At 39.5% G+C, this 21,664-nt stretch overlaps 1 protein-coding gene across 3 annotated transcripts in view; it reads left to right on the top strand.

Annotated features, from left to right (window-relative positions):
* SHOC2 (SHOC2 leucine rich repeat scaffold protein) overlaps window positions 1-21,664 on the top strand; it is a 69,522-nt gene that overhangs the window by 34,152 nt on the left and 13,706 nt on the right. For all 3 annotated transcript variants that reach the window (XM_063338006.1, XM_063338005.1, XM_063338004.1), the window contains one exon: window positions 8,784-8,921. In XM_063338006.1, coding sequence (XP_063194076.1) covers window positions 8,784-8,921 — 138 coding nt within the window. The remainder of the gene's footprint in view (window positions 1-8,783; window positions 8,922-21,664) is intronic.

The following is a 21,664-nucleotide window of genomic DNA, read 5'->3' as shown; positions in this document are numbered from 1 at the left end:
GTGGGGGTTTTTAATCTGTTTTTTTTTTTTTTTGCATGTTTAGCCAAAAGTTCTGTTCAAGCACAGCTGAATTAGGGAGAGTTTTGTAAAATGGCTGTGCTGCTCTGTAACAGCTTCATGATGCTGAAAGAGGCAGAATCCTCTGCCTTCCTCAAAGCTTCCCAGCTGCTCAGTCCTTTTGCCTCCTTCATTCTTGCTGTTCCTTGGTGAGCTGATTTATCTCACCAAACTAACAGAATAATGGTCATGGGTTTGCTACTTTTGTAGCCTATTGCTTTAATTAGTCGAAATGAGTGAAGTTTCAGATAAGAGTGGAACTGGTGTAGGAAGAGGGGTGGGAGAGCTTGAACTGGAACAGGGAGACCAGGACTGCTACTTCTGCCCGCACTGAGCTGTAAAATTGGTGTGGCTGATGCCAGCTCACTTGGGAAACCTCACGGGTAGGGCTGCTCGTGTTGTGTAAAAGCATGTGAAGCGCACTGGAAGCGGTTTGAAGAAGGACAGATTACCGTCTGCAGGGAGCTACTGAAAATGCATCAGGTTATATTTTCAGAATCTCTTTTTCTTCCTTTTCCCCCCTGATTTCCATGTCTTGTTCTACAAAACCCTGTGTAGCTTATTGGAGTCCTGGTAGCATCAGCTCAGCCCCACCTTCCTGAAGCAATTTTTTGTTATGTTTTTAATGTATAGTGGTGAGAATTCATTGATGCGAGATTGTTTATGGCAAAGCTACTCTTATGTTGCTCTTTCTGAACCTGCTCTTTCTGAACCTACTCTTTCTTACAAATTGCATCCTACCTAATGGTGGTGATAGATTTTCAGAGTGCGTCTTTCCCAGTATCCTGCCACTGACTGTAGCCTTAAGCAAAGTTTGCATAAAACAGGGCAAGTGTATATATGAGACTTAACCCGACTCCTTTCTGAGATCCAGCTATTTTCATATCAGGGATTTCCTGAGTCTGGTGCAGTTTGTCCCTTTACTAATTCTCAGTAGACCCTTCTTCCAAGGGCTTGACCACATTTTTCTTTAAATACCTATAAATGCTTTGCATCCTTAGCAAGGTCCACAAGCTTGCTTTGAACATTGTTCTTGACCAAAAGGTCACTGTTATGCAGGTGTTGAATATATCTAAATACTGAGTGCAAAAGCAGAATTTACCTATTCATTTGGCTGTTGAATCTCTGGTGGCATCCATGAAATAAAACCTCAATGGAAAGGTTTCCATGTGGAAGCTTTGCCAAAACACAGTCTGAAGGGATAATTGCGGAAATGAGTTCACGAGGTGGACTCCAGCTTCATCGCCATATCTGGTAAATCGTCCATTCCACTGAGATCAAAAAGTTGAAGATTAGAATGGAAGAATGCGAACGCTTTGGTGAGTCAGACAGTCAGCACGAGAAGGATGAAAACCAGAGGAACTGTTTTGGGATGAGGCCAAGCAAACGCTTCAATTTGCAGGCTGTTACTTTAGCAAGCCTTTTGCATTTCTTGTATCGAGAGTTTTATTGCGTTCCTCCATGTTGTGTTGAAGGAATTGTTTTGCACAATCAAGTTGATAATATTTTCTTTGCAAAGGCAAGGTTGCATCTTATGCCAGTTTGGGATTTTTTTTAATCTTCTCAGCACACACAGCACAAATGTAAATAATATTGTCAACGTGGCTGAAATTACATTTGCATAGTTTCTGCAAGTTTCTTAAGACTCCAAATATTGTGTTTTCTGTCTGTGAATGCAACTCTTATTCTATGGAGAATCTGGTCAGGGCTGTTCTGCAAGGGAAATATTTTTAGATTGTAATTCAGGGAATCTGCCTACACCAGACTTGGAATGTCTCTGAGACTCTCTTCTGTTCTTCCCTTCCCCCATCTACCCAATATTTAGATCATTTGTGGTTTCTTCACTACTTTGAAACTCTTTTTCATAACACTTGCACCTGTTTGGTTTTCAGTAGCATAGACAGCAAACGAGATGTGTGCAGCTGCATCACTTCATGTCTACTCGTTCCACGCTGAATATAGTGCCTCCTTATTATATGACTAGTTAGTTGCAAAGCTTTTCAGTGATGCTCTGAATTTCGTTTCCCCTTTTTTTAGCAAACCTGACAATATAGAGAAATATTTCTTTACATTGTTTGTATCTAGGAACCCTTCTCCTGTTTCAGCAGTTTGAAGGAAACCAAGTTGCGTTCCTGGGCTTAGTTGGCATGCTAATGCCTGCAAACACAGCGGTTGAGAATATTTTTATATTTTTGTATTATAATGTGATAAAAGCATGAAGTTCTGAACAGAAGCATAATAAATATACACACTGATATGTTTATGCTGCTCGCTAAAAGTCAGAGAAAACAACTGCTTATTTGATCCAGTTCTTTGGTTGCTTTCTTGAGATGCAGGAAGGGTGAAGAACTGGATTTTGGCTGGCTTCAGCTTTGGTGTCTAGGTTCTGAATCCTGTGAAAGCTCTTGTGGGGACGCAGTTTCATCTTGTCAGCTAGTCAAATTCCTCCTGATTACATTTTCTTTAGACTGGCTTTAGGATAATGATTAAGTAGTCCTGCCTTTTTGATTTACTCGCAGAGCTTATTGGGATGATGCCCCAAGTGTAATTCCAGTAAATACTGACAGCTTGTTAGAAGTCCAGCTTTTATTTTTTTTATGAAATATCAACGCTGCAACTATTTTAACTGTTTGAATATTTTCGTAAGTGGTGAACAGAAGGAAATAATAATTTCCCTCAGGACTGCCCTTGCTAATGCAGCCCGGTCAGTGGTTAGCCTTTATTATTTGAGAGCGAGCACACTTGTTCCACGCTCAAAACGGACAGGATCCAGGATGTGCCCCCACGTTCAGCTTCAGCAGGATCCCCTGGTCCTTCCCTGCAGAGCTGTTTCCTCACAGGCTGGCGCGAGGCTGTACCGCTTCACAGGGTTATTCCCTGCTGGGTGCAAGGCTTCACCTTTGTCTTGGCACTTCACGCGGTTCCTGTTGGTTTATTCTTCCGCCCAGCTCAAATCCTGCCTTGAGCCCTTGCTAAGACTGTTTCTCCTACATGTTTCACATGTTTGAAATGTTGTTTGAACAGGTTTTTAATTTTATTTAGATTTGTTACTTTCAGTTATAAACAATAAATAAAACATGTTTTGCCATTGTGTCTTGTTGAAGCTTGTTTTAGACCAGTTTTTGAGTCTTTCTTTTCAGTTGAGCTTAGCTTCTGTGTTTTTGAGTGGTTCCCATAACTAAATCCTGTTGCACGTTCTGCAAATTCTAAATATTTAGCTGTGCTTATTTCTTACTTGTATGAGTATTTTAACTTCGGTACATAACTCACTTGTGACCATATTAAAATTGCATTCTTTCTACTCAGTAGTTCTTTTGTGTAAGTTACAGTTTTGCAGTAATAATTCAAAATAGCTCTGACTGCTTAACTCTTCTTCTGGGCAGTTGCTAATGCACAGCAAAAAGTTCAGGCTGTCTGTTACAGTGATGTTCTCACATCTCAGAGAGACGGAAAAGATTCTGAAACTGTAAAAGTGTTTTGAATTTTTTCCTAAAATCAGGACAATTATCCCAAAGAGTTTTATAGACAGACTAAAAATTCTTTTGCCTTTTTTTCTTTTCTTTTTTTTGCCAGCAGAAAACCTAGTGAGACATGAATAACTACCAAAGTTATGGGAACTATTTGTAGCTTGTTCCCAGCATTGCTGATTTCAGATAATTATTCTTCAGAAATTAGTTTACAAGCACTGTTCTGACACACCAGCCTGAAGTCCCACTAATATTTGCATTCTCCTCTTCCTTGTGCTTTCCATAAGAGTCTTGATCCTCTTGCTGTGTCATCTGGCCCAGGATTTATCATGTTGTGAAGGATTTCATAATTTTCAATCTGCTTAAGCATGGACAGGCACGGAGTTAATCCAGTGGAAAACAGGCTATATTAGAAATTGTGTCTGCCATCCAACAGTGGTGCCTTCTGAGTGAATTAGTGATAGGAGACACTGAAGCCTCTTTGCTATTGCCCTATACAACTGTTAATTTGTGTGTACTTTTATATTTTTTTAATGAAGCCGTATTTTGTTTTTTAAATAGCCAAGAAGAGTTTTCAGAGTTACGTAAGTCAGGGCATGTAACTTGGTCCTCTTGTCATAACAGGCTTTCAAGGTTGGCCATGTAATGGGACTATAATTCTGCCTCATTATGCAGAAAACATTAGTCATTTCATAATGCTGGTTTTTTTCAGCAGGTATATTTAGCTTTGTCATACTATAACATTTAGTCTTTGTGCACATGAGAACAACAGTGAGGTGGTTGCTCATCCCACCTTTTTTAAGGATTGTTGAGGTGTATACTTAGCTGTATTTTTAACAATGTTTTGAAATGCAAGGTAGTTGGGAGTCTTTACAAACAATTTTATCTGAAAAATGTGTGTTAATTGTCTGAAATGTTTATCTTTTATGCTTTTAAAATACAAGTTTTTAAAAACTACATACTAGGATGTAACTAACCATTTTACGATGGTTATTTATAGAGAAACTGCCTTATGTATTTCATATGGGCATTACTTCTGCTTTAAAATCTTCTATTGTCAAGCCAGCTAGTACGTGCAGTTTCTGTCTGCTTTCTTGGCAGACTTTGAACTTCAGTTGCTTTTTTTCCATTGCAATTGCAGTGTAATATAGTATTTAAAAAAAAAAAAACAAAACAAAACAAAAAGGCAACCTACCTCCCAAAAAAACCCACCCAACTAACCCCAAGCCCCACCACCTTTCTAGTTTAATTGTCCTGAGGATGCTTGTCCTTTCAATGCAGTTGCAAGTAGTCCATAGAGGATCCTTTATTTACTACTGTGAGTTTAAGATTTATCTTTTTTGGACATCACTTGTGGCGAAAAGAGTCAGTTCATTTTACCTGTGATTATTATTTCTCTACAGTAGTGCTTGCCTTGCTCTGGTGTTTTTGGGTGTTTGAACAGTCCTTTGGTGAAGTGATGCTGGAGTTGTCCACATGGTGAACTGGAATGAGTTTTTCCTTAGTAAACTGTTTTCTGGGTAAGGCTGATTTTGAGCTGCAGCACACTGCTAGCTGGTGTATTTCTGTTTAATTGATATGAAGGTGTTTCAGTGAAGTTTATGTAGTACACCAGAAAAGAGCAAATATTGATTCTTTTAATGTGAATAAGATCATGAGCTGCTTGCTCATTAGCTGTTATTTCTCTTTGTACTTGAGCAAATCTTTCTTTTAGGAAAACTTTATTTTTTGATTTTGACATATGCTTCTTACTCTGGCCAAGCAGAAATGGCAGACTTCAGTTGTGTCTTGCTGAAACTTATTTTCACCTTTTTTGAGAAGCGTTTCCTTCAATACAGTTGCTGCTGTTCGGGCAATGAGGATGCTTTCCATCACTGAAACAAGCTGGCTTTACATTTGCTCCTAGGAACAGCATTGTGCAGATGGCCTTAAGTTTGGCCTCTTTGTTCTTGCAGATCATTATTTGTTGTATCGATTGTTTATGCCATGTGTTTATCCTGGCATAATTTTTGAAAGAGCTGCTGTTGTGCAGCAGCGCAGTGCACAGTGCATCCATTCACGGGGTAAATCACTGCTGTCGCTCAGCTGGTGAAAGAGCTGCCCCTGTTCTTTAGCTGCTGGCCTGGAGGCCGCGTGCTCTCCGTGCCCAGGGTGATTCTGGTCCCAGGTACTGAGATGTTTTCAGTAGTGTTGGTTGCGTTAATGGCAGTGTTGCTGGTACTCAGATCTCTATGCACTCAGAACAGAGAGCCCCTCACCCAGGAAAAGAGAGTTTAAGGAAAAGACGGGGCAGATGGTGCTGATCAGGCACAGGGTGTGACCGGCATTGGTTTGTAAAGGGCTGGACCTTTCGGTTTACTTATCCCTCTATTTTCCCACACTTGTCCTTCCTAAACCATATTGATTCCTCCCTTTCCCCTTCCCTAAAAATCTCATAGCAACTCTTACCATCCCAAGTTGCTCTCCTTGCACCTCATAGTAGGTGTTCAAGCCCCATGGGCAGTAATAGCCCTCAGTCTGCGAGGTGCTCTGGAGAGCCTTTCCATTTGCTCACTGTGGTGAGTCTCACACTGGCCATGGGGCTGATGGCTCTCCTGGGACAGCCCAGCGAGTATGTAGGTTCTCTCACCCACTGCTGGTCCTCTGTGTGGCTTTGCATGTGAAGATGAGCCTCTGCTGCATTGCCTAAACGTTTTTCACCTTGTTAAGCATAACGGATTTAAGAATTTTTTCCATACGTCACAGAGAACAATAGCAGAAATGTACCTTGAGTGCTTTTTGTTGACTTGTACACTGTGTTGTGTCTCAACAATTCAAGTTAAAGTACTGAAAGAATTTCAGTGCCAACAGCACTTCACCTCCCCTCTCCTTCTGCCCTTAGGGGGGGAAAAAAGAACATTTTGGTGAGATGCTGTCAAACCATAAGTATTACTACGTCCAAGAGCAAGATTCGTGAACCAAAAGCTGAATATTTTAGTATCTTTTGAAATTGCTTTCCTTAAGTCACTGGGCTTTAACTTTCACTTGATTTCTGCTCTAAGTCTAAAATGTGTCGGGCAGTCCTCAGTCTGTTTTAACAATCAAAATTTTTGTTAAATGTTTACCAGTGTTCCTTTTAAAAATAATGCCTGCATATTTAATATAACAATATTAAGTATGGCTATCCAAATTAAACCAGAGTGTTAGCTTGCCCTTAATTGGCTAAATAGACACGGGCATCTCTTCTTTTTTTCCTGCCCCAGAATTAGCTGCTGAGATGTTTGTTTCAAACACGTAGCTTGCTGTTGTCAAAGTTTTCAGCAGGTGCAAAAATGAAGTGCAGCAAATGTTGCTGCAAAAACCCAAGTCTTTCTTTGACTTCAGCAGATGTAGAGTGGGAAGAGTCAAGTAAATGAGAAATCAGTGTGATGAAATGAAATTTATGCCACATTTCAAATTTGACATCATTGGTTTCGGTCTGAAGTAAAAACAAATGAAAACAGCAATCATGAAGTGAAAACTACTGCCCCAAGGTGTGCAAAGGTTCTTGAGTTATCATACTAAAGATTTGCTGGGTTCTTTTTTGCTTTGTTTGTTTGTTTAGAGGGAGGGATTTTGAAGTCTTCCTCAAGCTTTTCTTCCTCCTCCTATTGCCTTCTGTACTTTGCCCACTTGTTTTCATGAATAACAAAAAGACGCTCCTACCACAGAACACTAACTCTTGATCAATTTTTTTCTTACATTTCCTTTCGTCTGCATATTAATGGCATTGAAACGTGGTTTATGCAGTGCTGGATGCAGCATGTTTGACTGTTGACTCTGATTGCCTGGTATTGATTTGAATGCTGACTTGGGAGGCGACACATACACAGTGATGGAGGAGCTGCTTAAGCACCACCTTTACATTTCCATCTGCCTAGTTTCTAGAAAAACATCCCAACTTGGGGTTATAAATGCAGGAAATAAGATCAGTTATATGTTAACGATCTAAGAAAAATGGAACAATCAAACTGTTGGAGTCGGCCGCTTTTTTTGCTGGTCTTTCATAACTGTTTCATGATATGTAGTAAGTGTTGTGGCTACATGACACCTGCAACTTAATACAGAGTCTGAATTCATAAATATGTTACGATTTATTAAATCACCATTTGTGATTATCTGCTGATCTAATGGGTAGACAGTCTACACGTCAGAACTTGCCCAAGCTTGTCCTGCAGGCCTGTGGGAAAATCCTTAAAGGATTGTGTCAAAGATACAACACTGAAGCTTAAAAATAGACATTTGCTCCTCAAAAGGAATTTGCTACTCTTCCAGATTTGTTACTCACTGAGTCATGCTCATATACACAAAGATGGTGACCTCATCTTTACTGGATAGAGTTGAAGCTGTTCAAATCATTTGCATTAATTTCACCTCCATCAGATGCAAAAAATGTGAATGCATCCACCTGTATTTATGCACACACTTTTTTTTTTTTAAACCCAGCAAGCTATTGCTCAGAACATAGTATGTTTGTCATGAAAACAGGTGGAACTACTGTACACGGAGAGTTGTGCCTGCCTGTACTTTTAAATTAATGTGTAAATGTCAGGAATGAAGCAGTTCAGTGTAAAGTAGCTCTAAACTCTAAGCGAGTCCAATGTTTTTTAAGGCTTAACAGATAAGCCCTTTATTTCAAACTTTTATTTGCTATAGCTCTGCTTGCATATATAAAACATAATAATCCGTGTAAATAGATTTACAGTTTACTTATCATAGGTTGCCTTTTTTGTGATGACTAAAAATGATTAAAAATAGCACTCAGGGTGGATTATGTAGGTTGTCAGCCGTATAATTTTGATGTCTCTTAATTGTTGATTTTGTGCCTGAAAGCAGTTCATGGTGTAAAAACAGATCTCAGTTTCTCAAAATTCAATACAGTCCACTTACCTGTGATGTTTTAAACTTCTGGTCAGCCTGAAACAAGTGGGAGGTACATGTTTTATACTCTTATTCCGCAGCTTGAACTGTCAGAAGAAAATCAATAAATAAGTAAGATTTCTTCAGAGAATCTACAAAAGCTTTATCTGAGTTTTTAAAAATTGTTTATCAGCTTTTAGGTCTGACTGATGAAATTATGATCCTCTAATGCCTTATTTTATATGTATAATTTTATGGTAGCAATAGCTTTTTTCAGATTATCTGCAAATCTGTCCGCCTCTATTAATCTCTGTTTGGAAGTCATTGTCTAGAGCTGTACATTAAAGGACTTGATGTTTTGGTTTTCTTGTGTGCTTTTAGGTGAGTTGTGTAACCTCATAACGCTGGATGTAGCGCACAATCAGCTTGAACATCTTCCAGAAGAGATTGGAAGCTGCACGCAGATCACCAACCTTGACTTGCAGCACAACGAGCTCTTGGACCTGCCAGAAACCATAGGTACGTGAAGAGGCTGAGGAAGAGAAAATAAATTACTATTTCAAAATGTTCAGTAAGAGGAACAAATTTAAGAACGAGTATTTGGTTGGTGACTGTAGAATGACCGGTGCTCAGCTCAAGGCAGCTTCACACTTGAGATCAAAAAGCAAGGTGTGCGTGTTACCTTAAATGTAGTTTCTAGCTCTCTGAATTACATTATTAAATATAGCGGTGCTGCAGAGTGCAGCTTTGTCTAAGAATGAGAGTTATAAGGGAAAAAAATCCATCACTTCTGCCTCTGATTTAAGGTGTCCTGTGGTTATAAATAAATATCTATAGCTTGGCTGTCCATTCTGTAGTGAATCTGAGCATATAAAGGAATAAAAGGCTAAAAGACTCGTAGTTAAGTGTAATATTTCAGCAGATAGTTTTAAGTAATGTCTTTGGCTAAAGAAAAATAGAACTAAAAAGATAAATGTTTTAAATGAATTCTGTATATTTAATGCTTTTTCCCTAGAATGATTAAAAAAACCTTTCAAGTCCACAAAGACCACATTCTAATGCAATAAAATACAGAGGATTTGCAACTTAGATTGGAAATAAGACTGAAATAAACATTGTCCTGGTCGGTTTCAGAATCTCATATAGGATGAAACAACAAAATATGACTTTCCCTAGTTAATTAAATCAGTTTTAAACAGATGGCAGAGAAAGATGCATGCTGTGATTTAAAAAGACAAAAAACAAGGCCATAATGATTTTAAGCTCTTACTTGTCACCAGAACATAATCGGAAGCATGAACATTATCACTTAAGCAATATTTATATTGAACATTTCGTTAATGTACTTTAGTGCATAGTAAAGTGAACGAGCATAAGAGTGAGGAACCACTTAACAACACGCCAGCTTTTCTTCAAGCGGTAAATTGTTGAGTGTAGAGCTACTGTGGCTTTTTGTTTAGAAAGTTTGACCTGAACAGAGTTTACATTGATGAAGTATCCACTGGAGTTAAACTTCCTTCCTGGATTGATGATATTTTTAAACTCTGGAGATCCCGTTCCATCTGGAATTTGCATCTAACTTACACCATTCATAAGCACAGCCTTTATTTTTGTAGCTATTTTGTAAATCTTATTGAAAGCTGTTTTAATTAAAATTTGTGTCTAGCGTACCTGTCATATTTACAAAGCGAGTTCTCCAGATAAACCGCTAATTAGGGGAAATTCTCTGAGGAAGTGTGAGATTTCCATTGTCAGGGCTTATAGACCACTATTGTTCATGCTGGTGCAGAAGAGTACAATTCACTGAGTTGTTTAGTGACCGGCAGTCACTGAGCTTCTCAGAGGACCACAAAAATCTTACTTATAATATGCTGCAAGACTGTGCTTAAAGCAGAAAGGCCTTTGGGTAGGAAAGGCACAAAGTTACTTTAGGAGTTAAGTCATTTCTGATAGATAGGAAATTGCTGATTATGCAATCAAGAGAGTTTGGACTCATCTATTTCTTCAGAAAGTTATTGTAAGCTTAGGTGGTTTGTACTGAGTCAGGTTCATACCTGGTTGGACTGGATTTCTGCGTAGTTTCTTTGGTTTGTTTTTTCCTTGCAGTGTCTCTATAGTTTTTTGAAGTTACTTATTTTTAAATGTATATAGCTGTCTCTTTACATGCTTATCGGAGCTGAATATCAGTGCTATATAGCTCAACAAACCACCAAAGACAGATATATAATGGTAAGAGGCAGCAGTGTGCCATCGTGTCCTTAACCTTACACTGGTTCAGTTTTTGCTCCACTGGAAAATTCCTGTTTGTATTGACCAATCTGTAGTAGTTGAGCATTTCTGTTCAGAGTAAAAACTTAAAATTGGAAATCGGTATTTGTGCCGCATATAGTTCACAGACAACCAGAACTGAATACTGAAGGGAAAAATTTTAAACTCCAGCTTAGATGATAATGATCAACCTACATGTATGCATGTTACAGACAAGGCAGCTGAAGCCAGTTCAGCAACATTGGCTTTATTTCTTAGTCATTGCAGTTTTGGTTCAACATTAAAGCAAGTTGCGGCTTGATTTTTAGATTACAGCTTGCTTTGTGGTTAGGATTGTTCAGCGCGAGACTCTCAGTACTGAGAAGAACGCAGCGAGTCGATGGTGCGTGGTGGCCCAGCGGGACTGTGGGACAACCTCCCCATCCCTCCCTCCGGTTTCCATCTCTTCCTCTGCTCGTGGGTATCTACCTGGAGTTTGGCACAACTGCTTTCTCTTGCAACATTTACACGCTGCCAGGTTTCACTACGCTTAATATATAAGTGCTGTTAATGTTTCCCCAGTTCAGTCAAACTGGAGTGGGGGTCGCAGACTGGGTACAAAAAAGACCAAGCACATTTGCTCATTATAAATATTTAATGTTCTATGAGCCTCCCGTTATGGAACAGACTTTCCATTACTGCCAGGTCTGTCCTCTCCTCCCCCATCAACACCCTTTTAATGGAGGCCTGTTTGTTTTCTTGAACGGGATGTTTTTGTCAAGCTGCTGTGAAAAACAAACAGCCCCCTTCCTTTTCTATTTCTTCCTCCCCTCAAAAAGGACCCCTGCCCTTCTTTCCCCACCCACAATCCTGCAAAATGCTTCTTAAATTGACTGCGGGACTATCTAACCAACTTTTGGGTTTACCACAGATTTTTGGACCTGCCAATAAAAAAAAAAAAAAAAAAAAGAAAAAGGCTTGTTTTCATTTTCTAACTAAGAGTACTGTAGTGAAATGTGGCGGAGCTGTGAGGAAGGGGTGTTGGAGGGTGACACGCAGGGGAGTGGCAGGGAAGGGATTATGCATCAGCAGTGATTACAGAGGTAGCAGAGCCAATATACCCACTCTATAAAAATACAAAGTTCTTGTTTCAACTAACGCTTTATAAGCAGACTTTCGTGCAGTAACAAATGTCGATTTTAGATATTCGTTGTCAGGAAGTGACCTAATGTCTTGCTTTATAGATATTGGCTTAATACATTCATATCTGTATTTCTGTTGATTGAAAATTGTAAAGTACTTTGTATATTAGATCACTTCCTGTAAGAAAAATGAGCTTTGTGGAACAGCTTAGCACATTCCAAGAGTCTCAAGTCTAGAATCAAAATCATAGTGGGATCTTAGCTGCTTAGTGTTTTAATTGCAGATTTCCCCACCCCACCCCCATGGGGTTTTTTTTGGGGGGTGGGGAATTATGATCTGCTTTTGCTTTTGTTTACACAGTGTCTTATCTCTGCATACTTAGCTGGCTCACTAATACATCCAAAAGATACATAAAAGAAGATGAAGAACATACCGTTTATGTTAAAAATAATAATTGGACTTCTGAGACAGAGAGAAAGCAAATTTTGGGTGGAGTAAAGAGTTTCTTTGGATTACAAGCTAGTTTAGAAAACTTTGTGCTGCAAATAACACATTGTGAGTGTTCCCTCTTTGAACTTTTAATTTTATCATTCTGTACAAATGTGTTCACAATTTCTTATTAGAAGCGCAGAAACACTTATTTGAGAGAGAAGTTCAACAGAAACAGAATTACAGCTTTTTAAAAAAATCAGATTCTTCAAGTGTTTTGTAATTTTCTAGTTTTGTGTGTTTACGTGTGCAGTTTGATTATAGTCAAATGTGCCATATTCATGGACATTTAAGGCAACAGACATTTTAATAAGAAAAAGAATAGTCAGTTGTAAATGTTCCAAAATGATGCTTTAAAAGCACAAAAAATTCCAGCACTGGACACACTTTCCAGTGTCTGACATGGCACTGTTCCTGAGAGATGGTTAGGAAAATGAGAGGCATATTGAAAGCCCTGCGCTGTTCTCCTGCCCTTTGCTGCCACACGTGAGCTCAGAAGCTGAAATCGCAACTCTCACGAAAACAAATATTACATGGAGTAGTTTTGCCTTTTTTGCTGGTTGAAATGGTGTTACGAACTAGGCTTCTAACCCATTTAGCCCCAGGGTACCTCTGAGAGCACTGTTCTGCTTTTAAAACATGGAGTTGATAAAACGTGAAGCCTCATGGCTAGACCTGGGCATATGTAATTGGTACAGCTCAGGTTGTTATACAAATTGTGGTTGAAAGCTTTAAGTCCCTGGAAGTCCTAGTAAAGATATTTCTGTAAAATGTGCAACCAGTTTAAAATGGTATTTTAAGTTTAGCAGGCTTAGCAAAAACTGGAGAAATTTCATTCTGAGACGTTTGACAAACACGCTGGTCCTGATGAGACCCAGCAGAAGACCTGCGGCTCCCTCCGTGCACAGGGGTGTGATGTTCATACGTGACTGATGGGTGTGATGTTACTAATTACTCACCTCTCTGATGGAGCAAAGTGCATAGGCTGTTGCTCCACCTTTGATGGTAATATTCATATTCTTAAAATTTAAGCACATGACTTAGTGCTTTGGTCTGTAAGGATTGACTACTTTGCAGGATTGAGCCAACTTCCACAGGCTCACACTGGGAATTCTGATCAGCGTTCAGTGCTTTGTCTAAGGTTTTGTTCTTGGGCTGTGCTGTTAATGAAAAATTTTTAACTGGATTCTGCCAGTATTGGGCAATCGCAATAAGCTCAGCCTTTATCCGGTGGAAAGCAGTGGCTCCCACTCTTTTATTCTCATTTTCGGGTTCTTATAAGGCTTTGCTAGGTCTTATGGTGGTCTCATAATAGAATGAAGCTTCTGGTTCTTGTCGGCTTCAATTCTAGACTTAGTAAATGCAAAGCAGTGAAATTGTCCAGAAAACAGTGAGTGGCAGGGGAGGGTAAGTGGGAAGTGGCTGCTCACTGCCTCCTCCGACAGCAGATCGGGAGGGATGGAGCAAAGCTCACATGAGTTAAAAGCGGACTGTACTGCATGCAGTGGGTAGGGAACACTTGGGTCTCGGTGTTCGCACTGGTTGCTGTAAATGCTAAAAGCTCGTGGGGCAATGTGACAATTATATAGAAGAAAAATGTATCAGTTGCTGCTAAATTCAGGAAGTCGCTGAGCCACACGCTGCTCAATCTTCCCCCAACGCTTGGGGAAGTTTCAGGGTGTGCTTTTCTTGTGTCCCTTTTCTTACGTTCTTCTCTTGGTATCTGCTGTTGGGCTGTTTTTCCAAAGGGAAGATACTAGGTGGATCTCTGGTCTGTATGCAATGATTCTCACATTTCTTAATTAGCTAAAATTATAAATGTGTATTCATGTGTTATGCATTGTATGTGTTTACTCTGCAGAGTGGGGTAGACTGAAAAAATTGAACACATCGATCACTTAGGAAAGGTTAATGTTTTTTTTTTTCTGCAGTGCCACTTACAGTGTGATTTACATTTATATAAATCTTTAATATCACAGAAATGTTTTAAATAGTCAATTGAAAAGGAAAATAAAACTACCAATGAAAAAATAAATTAAATAAATTTCATTTGCTTTGTGTTACAGTATGACGTACGAATTGAGTAAAATGCAACACTTTCATTGATAGCCCAAAATAAGTCTCAACGGTTGCTTTTGACTCTGCTGCAGCGTGAAGTGTTTTTGTATTTTTGTATCATTTTCAGCTAATTATAACTTTCCTTTTTTGTTTTAATAAATAAATCTCCAGTGCAAGCCTGATGTAGTTAAATACATATGTACGATTTTTCTGTAAAAGTTAGGCTAGCTTCTATTGGCTTATTAATTACGAGTTTATTGATTTGATGTGTATTTATGAAAATATTCTTTTATATTTTGGCTGGATATTCTTCCTGGTAAGGCTACGATGCAGACAGTTTATTTTAGTGAATGTACTTACTATCACACAGTAATTAGATGTGGCCACCAATATACACAGATACATTATAAATGCAACTCATCATTTCCAGAATGATTTATATACTGCAGAAAGAGAAAGCCCATGATCTTATTTTCTTCATGTAAGAAGCAGTCACGAGGGAAGAGTGATTCAAAAGAACACATCAGAATTGAGACAAGCAGGTCTATTAGTTACATGCATTTTGATGAACACATGTTAAATGAAGTTGAATTTCCATAGCTTAGACAGTTTCAGAAAAGTGTCTCTAAGTGTTTGTGCTCCCTGGCCCCGTGCAGGTGTTGTGTGTGGTGCGTGTCAGATACTTGAGCCTCTGTCACTCGTGTTTTGCCAGCGTCTTGCTTGCATCTTTCACACATTTGCTGCCAGCAATGATTATGGTCTTGAATCAGAGTTGAAAAACAAAGAACTGCTGACATGGTCACGCGTTAGCCTTCATTTTGAAATAATGAGGGAAAACCTGTCTTTGGTTGATACTGTTAGACTGAAAATAGAGAGGAGTCTCTTTGCTGTCTTCAAATGGCATTTAAAGCAGTAAGGGTGGTAGAGATTAATTTTAAATTTATGTTAAATAGGTTTCTAATAGATAACATCTTTTAGGAGAATTCCTAGACTTTGTATAAGGAGGATAATGCACTTTGGTTTGAGCAGGACAAAAAATTGTGGACCCTGCTGACCTTGTAATTTGTGAGTCTGAATCTGCCTCCTACAGTGGCTTGATATATCAGGAGGTGTTGGTGGCTGGAAAGAAAAATTAAAATACACTAGAAATCACGTTACTCTTAAAACAGTAAAATCTGGAGTTTGTAAGTCAAGCTTTGTGTTGTGTTCAACTATACTTTTGTATTTGGAAGAGCTATGACTTTGGTAGTTGGTAGCAATGGTCAGGAGGGATTCTCTTCTCTTCTACAGTGCTCCTGAGTGGTTGCCCTCCCACCCCCATCACCCTTCTGTCCCCATTCCCAATTTTCCTGAAGCATCAGCCTTTAGCCAGAACACATTAAACTTTAGGGATGTTCCAGCCCTGCAGGTTATAGAAAGGATTTGACCTCTCTCAGATGACTGATCGGTGGCACCAGTTTACTTTCATACGAATCTATAGACTTTGCTTTAGGAAGGAGTTGCCCCCCGCTCGGATGAATAATGGCTATGAGATTTTGTTCTGCTTTCCTCTGCAACATGCTCACTGAGGTCACTTTCAGGATGTCTTGCCAGACCAGTCACTTTGCGCTGTCTCAGTGTTGGACATTGGCAGACATTGTCTTTGCTCGTGGAATGCAACTGAAGGTTAAAACAGATTATCTGAAGCCTTTCATTGTAGTCTTTAGTTGTATATTGGGGAAATGGTTTGCTTTCTGACAAGAGATTAGATTAAATGTGTCAACAGCTCCTTTCACCTAAAAGTCTGTGAAACTGTTCAACAGTTGTCATGGAGTATGGCCAACATCTGGAAAAACTAATATATAGTAAGTACAAAGTGTAGTATAGGCATCTTCTAACTTAAGGCTATTTTAGGCTAGGAGCACTATTGAAATCTGTGAACTCAGTGTTTAATCTCTATCCATAGCTGGCCATCTTTAAGTTGTCTAGTCGCTCCTGTACAGTTTTCAACTCTTTTAAGGCCCTTGGGTCCCACCTGCTTAATAACATACTCTTTGAACCTCTTTTGACTTTTCCTTCCACATTGTCATCTTTGTTATTCTCACTACAAGATTAATGCAATGTGGTGTATTAAGCTTAATTCATGTATGTTTTTTTTAAAAGTGCCATCAAGTTACTTAAACTTTTTTATTAATTTGGGGTGTGCCTCTTGCTTTCTATTGGTTAAAAAAGACATCTGTTACCTTCTGTATGCAAACCAGCAATTTCTCTTTCTTAGAAGATCCCTTAGTGAATTCAGTGCACTGCGCTCCATGAAATAATGCGTGATCACGTAAAACATTTTATTTAATAGGTAGTTACTCATTGTGTGCAAAGTTTAATCAAATCAAAATCTAAGCATATTTATAGAAGTTAGACCATCAGAAATACTTAGTAGTGTCATGTTGTTTCTAGCAAGTTCTTGCAATTATCTATTGCGTGCTGAGGCTCACGTATACTTTTGATTATAATCTTACGGGGTTTTGATGTGCACAGCTCTCGTACGTGCAGTTTGTATTTTTATCGTTATCTGCAGAAGAGTTTTCTCTAGTGAACAGATTTTAAATTGATCTGAAGCTTCTGGTCTCTTTAGGAGAAAGTAACTGATCCTGATAACAAACTAGCTCTATGAACGAAGTTACATAGAACAGACTAATTATTCCATCTTTTACTAACGATGCGGTAGTATTTCTCACTCAGTAATTGACCCTTCATCTAAGGATAGGGAATTTGAAGGATTATTTTAACTAAGGGAGGGAAAGGAAGAGGTGTGGTAAATCTCAGAAGAAGAGAGCATTTGCCACTCCCTTTAGAAAACACTGTTAGGACTTTGAGTTAGGAATTTTGATTTATGTTATTCAACGTACCAGATCTTGTTTCTCTTGATTTTGAAATACTCAAGATATATTGCTCCTACTTGGAGAACCACTTCAAGGTGGTCTTTCTAAAACGTGTGGTTTTGTAAGCATGGTTTTCTGCTTTATTTCCAGTCTTCCTTTCATACTGGGATTCACAAACACCTGTTTGTTCTTTGACTAATATTTTTGAGATAACTTTAATAAAGAATTTAATTTAAACCATCTATTTAGAGTCCCTTTTATAGTAACCAAGTTTAATTTAATGTTTCTGGATTTGCATGCTTCCGAGTAATTTTTAATTAATTTCTGTGTAAATTAAACAGCTAACCCTGAGAGAGGCAGGCAGTCACTCCAATGAAGTGATTATGAATTCTGCACTTACATTGCTTCAAACCTGAGATCTGGGCAAAGTGGAGCCCACTGATAGGTGTTTGTATGCCTTGCTGGTGAGAAAATGGACCTGAAACAAGGTGGCTGTGTGAAACCTGATTCCCAAGAGTGACTGTTCACACCAAAAGTTGAACTAAAACAATTTTTCTGTGACTTTATTAGGCCTGGCATAAGTTTAGGGCTTATTCAGGCTTTAAATATTGTATTTTTAGAAGCATCAATGGATGGGGCAGTTAAGTTTACAAGGTCTTTTGTAATGGGCTTTGTAAGAAAACAAACCAGAAAGGTTTTGTTGCTTTTTCTGCTAGTAGCTGCTTTTCAGTTGTGGTTACAAAACTGTTCACATTTGTGAACATCTAGTGCTGCATTTTCTGAGTAACTATACCTGCGAGGGGCCTTTTTAGAGGAACTGCTGAAGTATGGTTTCAGTGACAAAAGTACAACCGCAAATGATCCTGATGACTGACTGAGTTGATCGTGATCAGTTGTTACCTTCCTCACCTTATTTCTTAGACTTAGCCACGTCACAGAATCACAGAATGGTAGGAGTTGGAAGGGACTTCTAGAGATCACCTAGTCCAACCCCCCTGTCAAAGTAGGGACACCTAGAGCAGGTTGCACAGGATCACATCCAGGTGGGTTTTGAATATCTCCAGAGACGGAGACTCCACCACCTCTCTGGGCAGCCTGTTCTAGTCCTCTGTCACCCTCAAAGTACAGAATTTTTTTTCTCCTGTTCAGATGGAACTTCCCGTGTTCCAGTTTCTGCCCATTGCCCCTTGTCCTGTCGCTGGGCACTACTGAAAAGGGTCTGGCCCCATCCTCCTGACACCCACCCTTTAGATATTTATAAGCAGTGATAAGATCTCCTCTCAGTCTTCTCTTCTCCAGGCTAAACACACCCAGGTCTCTCAGCCTTTCCTCATAAGAGAGATGCTTCAGACCTCTGCTGGACTCCCTCCAGAACTTGTCTGTCTTGAACTGGAGAGCCTAGAACTGGACACAGTATTCCAGCTGTGGCCTCACCAGGGCAGAGTAGAGGGAGAGGATGACTTTCCTTGACCTGCTGTCCGTGCTCTTTTTAACACACACCAGGATACCGTTGGCCTTCTTGGCCACAAGGGTACATTGCTGGCTCATGGTCAACTTGTTGCTGACGAGGACTCCCAGGTCCTTCTCTGCAGAACTGCTTTCCAGCAGGTCAACCCCTAACCTGTACTGGTGCATGGGGTTATTCCTTCCTAGGTGCAGGACCCTACGCTTGCCTTTGTTGAACTTCATTAGGTTCCTCTCTGCCCAACTCTCCAGCCTGTCCAAGTCTCACTGAAAGGCAGCTCAGCCTTCTGGTGTGTCAGCTGCTCCTCCCAGTATTATGTCATCAGCAAACTTCCTGAGGGTACACTCTGTCCCCTCATCCAGGTCATTGATGAATATGTTGAACAAGACCAGACCCAGTATTGATCCCTTGGGGAATACTGTTAGCTACAGGCCTCCAACCAGACTCTCTGCCACTGATCACAACCCTCTGAGCTCTGCCATTCAGACAGTTCTCAATCCACCTCACTGTCCACTCATCTAACCCCCTGCCCATCTGGCTTTCCTCCAGTCCTCAGGCACCTCTCCTGTTCTCCATGACCTTTCAAAGATGATGGAGTGTGGCTTTGCAATAACATCTGCCAGCTCCCTCAGCACTCGTGGGTGCATCTCATTGGGGCCTGGAAGTGGGATCATTTTTGTTTGTGCAGTGCGCAAGGTCTGCTGCTTAGGAACTTGTCACAATTTCTGGTTTAAAACGGAGTTTGTCACTTGGTTGTTGGAGAGCAGGCGAAGCCTGAGTGTGTTAGCCAGCTGCCTGGCATCTGGCCCATGGACTGTGGAGACAAATATTAACATCATCGTACTGGACATTAAATCTGACCTTCCTCATGTGTAAAACTCTGGGCATTCCTTTAAAAAAATAAAAAGGAAAAGGGGAGGGGTGAGTTTTAACACACTGAGCAGAGGGAAGAGCTCTAAGGATCATCCTGTTTGGTGAAGAGGAGACTAAGATCTGGCTTGTCTAGCATGTGAAGATGAAAGCTGATAAGGGTTTCTCACCTCACAATGAGGTGTGAATATGAGCTCTGATGAGGATGAAAAGATATCCAAGTCTTGTTGACACATGACTAAATGTCATTAAATTGGCTGTAAATAAATTCTGGCTTGAATTGAGAAGGTGGCCCGTACTGCCTGCATCAGCTGGGTGCAGGACAGCCTTTCCAGGAGCAGCAGGAGAGGTGCTACTAGTGAAGCTCCAGCTGAAATCTTGCTGCTTTTGTTGCAGTTCTCAGGAATAACTGTATTTAGTACAAAACACTCACAAGGAACGTTTTACACACAGGACATGTCTTCTCTTCTATCTGTGGCATGTCTTTCCCACGGAGGAGAAAGATAACTAGTGGAGAAACAGTGATAAAGTGTTATTGAGAAATGCTACTTATGATAAGAAAAAATTACTGAGAGCTGCTGTTTGTGCCTCCTTTCTGATAATGCCATGAGAATAGCCAATGTGTCATTCTTTCCTGGAAAATTAGGGTACAGTTTGACTCTCTCTAATGGCTGCCTTGTTTCATTTTTCTGAAATGCCACGTTGCTGGTAGGAAGAGAGGCATATACATACAACCTGTGCTCGCAATCTGGGAATTGGCATAGCGACATCGTATTGCTAAGCAACAGTTGGCATCATGCTGTCTGCTAGAGCTGTTCCCCCTTCATCCTCTTTGAGAGTGCCTGGAAAACCAAGATCAGCATCTAGCTCAAGGTTTAGGTAATGAAAAAGAACAGTGGAGTGATATCTTATTTTGTGTGAAGTTTGTCATTTGTTTTGTAAGTAAGTAAAGCGTTAAATGCCAATTCAGAGAAATGCAGTCAGGATGTGCTTTGTTCATTCCTAGAAGGGTGAATCCTTAATGACATTAGTACCTTGCATAGGATGTGTATTGCGTGAAGTGAGGCCAATTTCCTGTACAGCCATCAATGCCAGATCTCGCCAAATACAGCATGAAATAGCTACGTACAAATGAGCATATTTATACTGGTGGGTTGTAGGATCAAAATAGGTCTTAATTATTCTCTTTAATGTGTATACGCCCATATAGAATTTAACCTCAAAAGATGAGTGAGTGGCCAATATCGATAGCCCTGGATTTTAATTGCCTTTTTTTGGTTATGGGAAGACTCGCTTTGCTGTTTCTGCAGAAGTTAATTGTATACTTGCTCAGAAAGAAAGCCCTTAAAAAAATATAAATAAAAATCCCAGTGGGGAGATACTACTAGTTAAGCAGCTCTGGGTGACTACCTCTTGTTTTAACTTTTGTTTCATTATTGACAATACCAAGTGAAATTTGTTGCTAAGCTTGTTAACTAAATATCTGATATTTATCAGATCAATATCTTGATTTATAAGACCTGAATAATTTTTGTTACGTATGGGATTTTGAGCTGGTTGTGTTTGTGGTTCCTTTTGGGGGTGTGTGTGTGTTTTGTTTGTTTTTACTTTCACTGCTCTTGTGAATCTTCATTTTAGTAACTACAGTGAATCATACAACATTCCCAATTTCCAGTTTTTATTAGCTACACTCCCAGCTAGTCAGTCATTCTTACAGTGTATTTTGACCAGGCTGGAGAAGTTCAAGAAAGAGGTATTTTGCCACTTTCTTTGTTGAGAATTTTCCTCCATCTAGCAGATCCCATTGTAGCATTTGTATTAATATTCATTTTCCGTTTCTTTTGATTTTGTTTCATCCTTTGCTTCCAAGCATATCTCATACACTATATTTGCTTCTTCCTTTGCTGTGTTCAGATAACCTACATAACTACATACGTATAGACACTAATATATCCTTCATTTAATGAGTAGTTAGACTGTACACATTAAGCTCCCTTAATCTTTTTAAAGTATTTAAGGTTATTCTTGCTGCTGTTTGTTAAATGTTACATTCCTTTTCTAGTGTGTCTTTCTGATGCTTCAATTTGCAGAGCAAATGTGCCGCAAGTGGTTGTAAAAATGAGTGTGAAATA

This window comes from Chroicocephalus ridibundus, chromosome 6 (assembly GCF_963924245.1).
Source record: "Chroicocephalus ridibundus chromosome 6, bChrRid1.1, whole genome shotgun sequence".
In the NCBI taxonomy this organism is placed as follows: Eukaryota; Metazoa; Chordata; class Aves; order Charadriiformes; family Laridae; genus Chroicocephalus; species Chroicocephalus ridibundus.
Note: the sequence above shows the minus strand (reverse complement) of the source record. Positions and strands in the feature narration are given on the sequence as shown.